Raw genomic sequence first — 9005 nt, 5'->3', positions numbered from 1 at the left:
CCTCACAGGGTGTCTGTTGTGGGGAGAGGAAAGGGAAGGAGACTGTAAGCCGCTTTGAGACTCCTTCGGGTGTAGAGAAAAGCGGCATATAAGGACCAACTCTTCTTCTTCAAGCTTATGAATTGGATCTATAGTTTGTGAAATTTTGTGAGCCTCAAATTTTAGAACACACAAGCTAATCATATGTATTCTTAGGATCAGATGCCTCCCCCAACAAATAATGCAAGCATTCAATAAACACACGTGATTTATTTTGATTTTGTATAAAAAGGTTAAGTTTACAACTAAACTTTTATAAAAAGTTTAGCATGATTACGTACATCATTACCCTTCTCGCAGAAATACGCATTTCTGCTACTATACAAGAAAACTCCAATTAAAGAGTTCAAAGTTTCATTCCCATATTTATATATAAATATATACACAGCATTCAGTCCTAGGTTTGTGTCAAAAAAGGATAATTTTTGACAAAGACTTCACTGAAAAACTGAACACTAAATCCTTCTAGTACTCACGCTCCACCTTTTGGAGGAAAAAAGGCAAAGTCTGCTTTAAAATGGGCCATTCCTTTGAGTTTTTTTTTAAAAAAACATTTCATTTCGCTCCCCGCCGTGGGAATAGTATATAAACGAAGCCTTCCAACTGGGGAAAGGGCATTTAAAAGTTTCTTCAACATAAATAATTAAGAATAAGTCCGTGTTGTAGAATAGGGAAGATGGTGTCCACAGTTTCCTTAAAACGTCCATTTCATTAGGGATGGATTTCCCCCTCCAGATACTGAAAAGAAAAAAAAATCAGGTTCAGCATCTTGCCAAAAAAAGTCTCTTCTTGTGCAAAGAAAAAAAAAACAGACACTCAGCAAACACCTGCAAAAGATTGAAAAGAGGCGTGTTTTAGAAGAATGCTAACAGGGCAGAGATCCGGACAGACTGGCGCCAGGGAGGAAGCCACAGTTCTAACTTTTAACCAAACACTCAAAGATTGGGCAAACCCTGGTGTCCAGATGCAGCATGCGCGCGCAAAGTCTCGCTTGCTCTCTCTCTCTCTCTCTCTCTCTCTCACACACACACACACACACACACACACACACACACAAATGTCTAGGGGGCGTGCCTGGAAGAAACCCCAACTGCCTATATAATCTGCATTTGGATCAGCGTCTGCAGTGCTTAAGCGGCACCAGACGGCCGCTTGGCCCAGTTGCTCGATTACAAATTCTTTAAGTGATCCCAGGAATCACCGTAGCCTCCCGCCGCTTTCACTGTCCCTGGGTAGCTTTAAGAGGCCCCTCCGACAGACAGATCATGCTTGCCCACTCTGCTACACTGGTGACTTTTTTTGTCATTTAATCGCAACATCATTTTTTAAAACAACTTTTCAGTTTACATATTCGCTACACTCTTAAAAGACCTTTCTGGGCGCATTCTACGAGAGGCGCACCCCCCCCCCCAAAAAGCGAGCGCGTAAAGGCGGCCGTGCAGCTCTGCCCTCAGAAGCCAGGACCTGAGCACTTACCGACTCGTTTAGCCACAAAGTGCTTTGCTGTCATTTGACATTAACTCTGAGGGGAATTCGGCGGCCTGCAAGGGAGGCGGGGAGAGAGAGAGAGAGACAGAAGGAAGGGGGTTAAGCATCTCCGCACTTCGAAACAAGCACGCAGGAGGAGGCCCAGCCGCCCCAGTCCCCCGACGCGGCCGGGAGCCACTTGCCTCTTGCCGCCGGCGGGTGGCCGAGCCGGGCCGCCCCCCTCCCCCGAGTGCAGCCCGGGCCCGGGCGGAAAGCCCCCGCACTGCCATTAATCCCATCGGATTGCGCGAGTATTTATAGGCGCCGGCGGCCGGCAAGGAGCGGAGCGGAGCGCGGCGAGGCTTACCTGTAAGGACAGGATGCTGATGTCGGTGTTGAGGGGGGTCAGCGGGGTCCGCGAGGCCGGGTTGGGCGCGGGCCGCTGGTGGTGGAGGCTGACGATGGTGGGGTGCGTGTCGAGGGCGATCTGGAGGTCCAGGATGTAGTCGATGACGTGCTGCAGGATTTCCATTTTGCTCACTTTCTTGTTCTGCGGGATGCTGGGCACCAGCTCCTTGAGCTTGGAGTAGCAGTCGTTCATGTTGTACAGCAGGCTCAGCGGGTCGTCCACCGGGGTCTTGCTCCGCGAGATGCCCAGGCTGTGCTCCGACAGGCTGCTCTTGCGGGCGGACCGCACCGGGCTGAAGGCTTTCATGCTGGACGACAGGGCGGGAGGGGAAGCGCCCCGGGCTGCTCGCAAAGACACGCGCGCGCGCCGTGGGAGAGTCGTCGCCGCCGCCGACACTGCTGCTGCTACCGCTATCGCTGCTGCTGCTGCTGCTGGGGCTGCACCGCCTTCGCGTGTCGTCACCGACGCTGATCGCTCCCTCGCAGCAGCTGCCCGAGCTCGGTCGGAATGAAGCGGCGGCCGCCCGCTCCGCCTTTTATACGGCGCGTCCCGCAGCTGAGCGAGCCAGCCTGGGCCGGCTGCGATTGGCGGCGCCGCGCGCGTCCGTCAGGCGCGCTGCCACTTCTCACTGGTACGAAGGGAGCCGGGGCGAAGGCGCGGCTCTTCCGCGTTCTCGGCCAATCGCCGCCAGGGGGCGTGGCCGCCGAGCCCAGCTGTCGGGAGGACAGACGGCGCGCCGAGTGCGGGGCCGGAGCCGACCTGAGGCGCTTTTGCGGAAGGGGCTCGCGGGCGCAGAGCAGAGATCGCCCCCTTCCCGCTTCCTCCTCGCGGGGGGGCGGGGGGGCATATGTAGATTTTGCAAATTAAGCGTCCAGGGGCCCCTCCCTTTAGCACCGACCAAGTTGTATTCAGGGGGTGCGCTTTGGTGTGCACGCGCACTCCCTCCGCTCCAGCCTCTCGCTTCTGCAGACAGCACTGAGGCGGGCGTGCTGGCTCCCTTCCAAGCGGAACTTGCCCCTCCGTGGATCGCTTTTTAAGGCGCCGCTCAATGTTGACTCGGTGCATGAGGAGGGCTGGGAGCACAGGCGCACGCATGGCTCCGAAAGACGCGTGTTTGGCGACGGGGATCGGGGCACGATCAGAACTGCAGGAGCGACTCCGCTTCCCGCTCGCTGGCGCTTTGGGGTGCTGCAAGTTCTGGTGGCCCGAAGACTCTTGGATGCCTGCAACGTGGGGACTGCAGGCAGGACAAGATTTAGGACAGGAACGCGCAAGAGAGCTTTTAATAAGTGCGCGAGTCGCTGTTAGACGGTGTTCTTTCGAAACTTGGTCAAAAGCATTGTGCCCTGTTTATGGTGGTGGTGTGGGGTTTTTTTTTTTTAATGCCATTGCTGCCAAGGGACAACCGTCCATGCTGTAGGGGGAGGCTCTACCGGAGGGGAAACATCTGTCAGACATGCAAGACCCAATGGAAAGGTCCCCTCTGCCAGCAGCAGAGCCCGTTACCAGAGCAAGTGCATAGAAGGCGCTCAATAGCTCATCTAACAATAACCGGGAAGCAAACCTGCATTTCCAGGACCCGGGTCTGTATACCCTGCCCAGGACCTCCTGAGTCGCATCCCTTCCTTGCTATGTGGGACACAAGTGAATCCTAGGGACAAGTACAAATGTTTGCAAGTGTAGGGGGGGGGGGGTTAGTAGCTTTCCTGAAGGTAATTCCTGGAACCGGTGTTGCCGGGTCGATTTCAAACATGAAATTATAGTTGTGTGTGTGTGTGTGTGTGGGGGGTTTAAATAGCACCACCATTGCCTTAAAATATTCTGACAATGAAAAGAACAAGTCACATTAGGATCTGTACGTTTAATCATGACTGGAATCTATTACAATGGAGCAATGCCTGTGCAGTTCTCTCTTGGTGGAGAACTGATTCCATACATAGGAATTCCAACAAAGCCATCCGTTTTCATCCTTTTGCCCTCTTTGGAAGGGCATGTTATAATTTTTGTTCAGGAGTTTATCATATAATCAGCAATAATTTATAGCTGCCCCATCAACCCCAGCAGACTTGAGGTTGATGGCCTCCTCAGACTTGGTGCTGTTTCTAAAAAAAAAAATAAAAACAGAATCCAAGTTTAGCCCTTCAAACAGCAATTTACGGAGCCTTTGGCCTGAAGCCAAAGTGTGGACTGGTAAGAGTCCAATTCAACTCCCGTGTCTCACCCACATACAAGCACAAATTGCTCATACCTGTCCCAGTTCATCCACAGGGGCGGCCACCTTTGCAGATGGAAAAGAGCAGGTGAGCCACCCCCCTAAAATGAATGAGTTGGAATAAAGATGATGATCTTCCTTAGTGTGAAGTTCGGACTTTAGCAGTACACCTCTATTCTTCCTATTTCATTTTGATCTTGCCCTTCCTTTGAAGAGCTTGGAGTGGTGGACGTGTTCTTTCCCCCCTGCCCAAGAGATACTGTTTGAATGGGGATCACCACACAGGTGGACATCAATTTGGGATGGAGGAGTGTTCTGGTCACATGCTTTTCCTGCAGAAGGTATAGGGGAGGTGGCAGCTGTGCCACCTCCCAGTTTCCCTCTTTCCTGCCCTTCTCTCTCCATGCTGCTTCATTCTACTTGACACATACAGTGTTTGTAGATTGATTTACGACCCCAATATAAGATGATGCTACTTCCAGTGCAATCCGAATGCTTTCCCAGGAGTTAGCCCCACTGAAGAGACCTGAGTAGGATTCTGTTTAGGCTTGCTCTCTTCTTGAGTTCTGGACCTGCTAGTGGCCCTCCAGATGACCCCGGGTTTTGTACACTGGGTGATGCTGAATGCTGGATTGGATAGGCCATTGGCCTGATCCAATATGGCTTCTCTTATGTTCTTAAGCCAGTCAGTACTTTTATAAATATTAATAATTTCTACAAAGTGCTCTATAGAGGGGCCCTTTGCATGTCTGCCTAGCAGTTAAGTCTCAGTGTAGCTTAATCCTAAGTAAGCATGCCTAAAATAACTCTTTAAGATTAATAATACACAAAGAGCAACCCACAACTATTCTACTCCTTATTCTCTCATCATCATTAATATAAATTCATCAGCTGGTGTTTGTGGGAGGGTCTTTAGATAATTTTGTTTTCTGACTAATTCAATCTGTTTTTTTAAACATTCACAACTAGATTAGACCACAGTAAATACAGCATATTTTATTGCTGCAATTTGTTTTTATGTGTCTAGAAAAATAATTTGTCAGACATTCATGGGCAGTGCGCAAGCCGGCAGAATATATTGCAGCTACTTTGAAATATTAAGGATGTGGTCCTAAAGGAAGGCCGATGGCACTGTTAAACCCTGAGTTCCCAACACCTTTAAACAGATACACTGTGCAGGATCCAACTAATGTTTGGGGCTCATATTTATTTCAAAGAGAAATTTAGGTGTTTAATTATCTCCTCCTGAAATCAATGAACTTGAAAGGGTTAGCATTGGCTGGATCATATATATATATATATATATATATATATATATATTAAAGAAAATATATTACTTTCAGAGAACACTGGCTAATAATCTTGGGTACAAAAGTAAGCAGTTTTCAATAGGAAAGATTATGCACCCCATTGTCCTACTGAAATTGTGGGACTCCAAAGTGCTTAATTTTGACAGAACTGTATCTCTCTGGTAATAATAATAGTAATATAATTGTTTAGTTGAGAAGATGGATTTCCAGGAAGCATCTTTCCCACGTTTTAATACTTTGTGGGTTAGGGTTTGCAACATTTCAGGTCAAATTCACACAGCCTTGTCGTTATCCAGGTAAGATTTACTTTGTTCCTCCCATAATCCTTATTTGTATTAGCTGGGGTGACTGATCACATAAATAATTTTGCTATAAACTAGATACATTCAACTACAGGCACAGTCAGGAGATTGAGGGCAAGTGCAAGAAAGTGACGCTTAAATGACTTTATAGGGGGATTAGTGAGATTCATGGAGGATGCGTCCATGATGGTTGACTGGGATCTTCCTTTTGGCAGGCAGTATACCTCTGATTACCAGTTGCTATGGAGCAACCATGAGTGAAATCTTTGCAGCATGCATACCTGCTGTTGGCCTTCTGGGGCATCTGCTCAGCCTCTCTATCATTGGTCTGATCAGGGCTCTTCTTCTGCTGTATCACAAAAAAACAACTTAAGACAGTCTGATAAAAGGGGGGAAAGGTGTGTGTGAAGACAATCATTAGCAAAAGGATTTGTGAATCAAATCCCCAGTGTTGCCAAAGATTTGCCAGAAACAACAGCTTTCTTCTTCCTTGCCTTTACTTTTCTCTCTGCCATCAAGTCATAGCCAAGTTATGGTGACCCCAGAGGGTTTTCAAGGTAAGAGACTCGGTGACCCCCCCCATCCAAATACTGAACAGGGCTGGTTTCGTTTCCAAGATCTGCTGTGATTGTGTTCGCCTAGCCTGTTCAGATCAGGGTTTTGTTTTTCTTTTAGAGTATTTTCAAAATCTCTTAAAAGTGAATTATTTGTCAAATTCCCGTGGTGCCTCAGTGGCCTGACTTTAACATCCAATTCTTCAGACACGGTGAGTGGTTTTAACTTTTGTTTCTGTTGACTTTATTTTGGATTTTTTAAAAGCTGTATATAGGGTGGTATTACAAGATTTCTCTGACTTAATCTGAATTAAGATTATATAGTTTCGGAAACCTTTTTTTATCCACGATCAAGTACTAATATGGACATTTCTTCAGGAACCTGGTGCGTAGTACATTGGGCTGGAGAAGGTGGCTGATTTTTATACAGTCTTAAAAGCTGCAATGAACGCAATGTGAGCTTCTCCCCCCCCCCCCCACTTCTCAGGGCTACAGTAGCAATGAACAAAAAGCTCAAGACTGGTTGCGGGAGGCAGGAAGGGTGCAATGACCCGATTTTGCGTCCTGCCTGAATACCAGAGGCTTACAAAAAGGCTGCTGCTGAAGATCTGTCGGAAAAGACATTTTACCTTATCCCCCTGCAAGCAACGCCTCTTCCCTCCTTGCAGTCACCAAGGTGGGTCCAGGTTTTTAGGGCTGTCTCCAGCCTGCTCCTGCACGCCGCACAGGAGACCGGCAAGGGTGTCCAAGGTCTACAACCCTCGGCAAGGGGAGGCGTCTCCCCCGCACCCTTGTGCAGCTGACAACCCCCCTCTGCATAAGGGCTCGGGAGCCTGCCTCTGACCCCTCGGGCGCCTCGGGCTTCTTCCCCTGCAAGAGCTGCAAGCATGCCCCCTCCCCCAACCCACGGAGGCGAACCCAGCCCCGTCCTCCGCCTCGGGAGGGAGAGAGAGAGAAGGAGGGGCTCTGGGCAGCGCGCATCTGCTCCGTCGTCCAACCCCGCTGACGCCCGGACCTGACCCAGGCCCGCAGTGTGGTCCCTCGGGCGCCCAAAGGAGACCAGGCCCGCTCTGGCGGGGTTTGCAGAGCCCGCCCCTTGCCCTGCCCTGCCCTGCCCCGCACCTGGCCGGGCGAGGCGGCTTCGGCTCCCTCCTCCCCCTCCCTCCCCGCCTCCCTCGCGGAGGCCGGGCCCGACTGCGCGGCGCCATCCCCGTGACGTCACTCCCCGCGCGGCCTCCCTCCGCCCGGGCCAGGCCGGCGGCGCCTCTCAGGCGGCTGCCATGGCGACCGGGGCTCGGCCCTGGGCTGGGGGAGGCTGCCGCGGGGCTCGGCCCAGCTTGGCGGCAGCGGCGGCGGCTCGTCTTGCGCGGCCGCCCGGCCGCAGCACCTGCAGTGGGGCTCGCCGGCCCTTGCAATGGGGGGCCGGGCCGGGAGTCCTGCAGCCGCGCTGTTGCAAGGAGCGCTTGGCGCGGTGGCGGCGGGGGGTAACCCGCCTTCTGGCCGGCCCCAGCCCCAGCCCCGGCCCGTCCCTCGCTTGGCTGCCTCCGCCGCTGCCTTTGGCTCCGCACACCCACCTCCGCGGGGGCCCTCGCGGGCGAAGCGGGGGGAGGAGGAGGCATCGCTGGCCTCGGAGCTGCCTCGGGGTCTGCGTCGTGGGCGGCACGTGGGGGGGAGGGAGGGGGGACACCCGTTTGAAGAGTCCCGCCGGACTCTGGAAGAATTATTGCCGCCCCCTCCCCCCCCACGTTGTAAAGCCAGTTCCAGAGAGTCCTGCGGGTCCAGCGCCAGGGCTGTGCTGGGGCCGCCCTCTGGGCTTGGTGTTTCTTCCCCCCCCCCCAGAAATTGGACTGCAGGGGGGGGGGTTGCGCTAAGGGCTGACTGCTGCGAGTTCAGGTTGAGCGCAGGGTCGTTTTCTCGGAAATGACCCCCGTTTCGCTTAATGGGGCTTCCTCCGGGGAAAGGGTGTGTAGGATTGCAGGCCGAGCAACGCCATCCTGTGCATGCCCGCTCAGAAGTTTGTCCCACAATGCCCACGGGTGCTTACTCCCGGCTAAGTGTGCCTTGACGGGGATCACCCCGGCGCCTTATGAAAAATAAAAATGTCATCTGAGAGAGCCAAATCTCTGCCTGACAGAGACGGAATTGCAAGGAAGCAACGCTAAAATCATTTCTCCTCCCCTTGGTAGGATCCAGGATCCTCTTGGTTGGATTCTCTGGCGTATGTGGGACAAAAAACCACGTACCCCTCCCCATGTACTGAATGATCTGCAGTTGACCCCTTTTTCCTAGTTTGTATCGCCCCACCAATCTTTCCAAGAAAGACAAGTTTTAGAAAAACGTGGGTGGGGGTGGGGGGAGGCTCGCATGTAAAACAGTGTTGCGAAATCTGCCCAGAGCCCTGATCTCGACCCGCGTTTTGTGCTTTCACAAAGGATTTCCCTGTTCCTTTTGTTCCGGTCACAAGGCTCGAAGAAGGAGCGAGAGAAAAGAAAGGGAGAAATTAACTCGGGAGAGATAAGGTCTGCAAAACAATCTGGAATTGCCAGGGTTGGTGGGAGCTCTGCAGGGCTGGCGTCAGGAAGTCTGCGCCGCCTTCTCTGACTGTTGATCCAGCCTCGTGCAGCTGCGCTCGGCACAATTAGCTTGTAGAAACAATCCTGCTGAAGGCAGCTTTTCCCCTTCAAAGCGCTTTTCTGTACTGACCTCCCCCCC

At 52.1% G+C, this 9005-nt stretch overlaps 1 protein-coding gene and 1 long non-coding RNA gene across 4 annotated transcripts; both read right to left on the bottom strand.

Annotated features, from left to right (window-relative positions):
- Positions 1-229: 229 nt before the first annotated feature.
- On the bottom strand, positions 230-2428 carry ID2 (inhibitor of DNA binding 2). Of its 3 annotated transcripts, none has more exons than XM_077310325.1 (3): positions 1874-2426; positions 1516-1580; positions 230-777 (listed from the first exon to the last, which is right to left on the bottom strand). In XM_077310325.1, exons 1-2 carry the CDS (start codon positions 2219-2221, stop codon positions 1524-1526), a joined length of 405 nt encoding a protein of 134 aa, XP_077166440.1. In that variant the 5' UTR covers positions 2222-2426; the 3' UTR covers positions 230-777; positions 1516-1523. The 3 variants fall into 3 exon arrangements, with proteins under 3 accessions (XP_077166440.1, XP_077166431.1, XP_077166448.1); XM_077310316.1 differs by having other exon boundaries at positions 230-866; positions 1874-2425; XM_077310333.1 differs by lacking the exon at positions 1516-1580 and having other exon boundaries at positions 1874-2428.
- A 1333-nt stretch (positions 2429-3761) lies between these two features.
- LOC143823735 (uncharacterized) lies at positions 3762-7379 on the bottom strand. Its single transcript, XR_013226569.1, has 3 exons — positions 6923-7379; positions 6021-6088; positions 3762-4017 (listed from the first exon to the last, which is right to left on the bottom strand). It is a non-coding gene; the product is annotated as an uncharacterized LOC143823735 (long non-coding RNA).
- Positions 7380-9005: the final 1626 nt, after the last annotated feature.

Source organism: Paroedura picta, chromosome 1 (genome assembly GCF_049243985.1).
Source record: "Paroedura picta isolate Pp20150507F chromosome 1, Ppicta_v3.0, whole genome shotgun sequence".
Classification (NCBI taxonomy): domain Eukaryota; kingdom Metazoa; phylum Chordata; class Lepidosauria; order Squamata; family Gekkonidae; genus Paroedura; species Paroedura picta.
The sequence above is the reverse complement of the archived record's forward strand: the minus strand, read 5'-3'. Positions and strand labels throughout refer to the sequence as shown.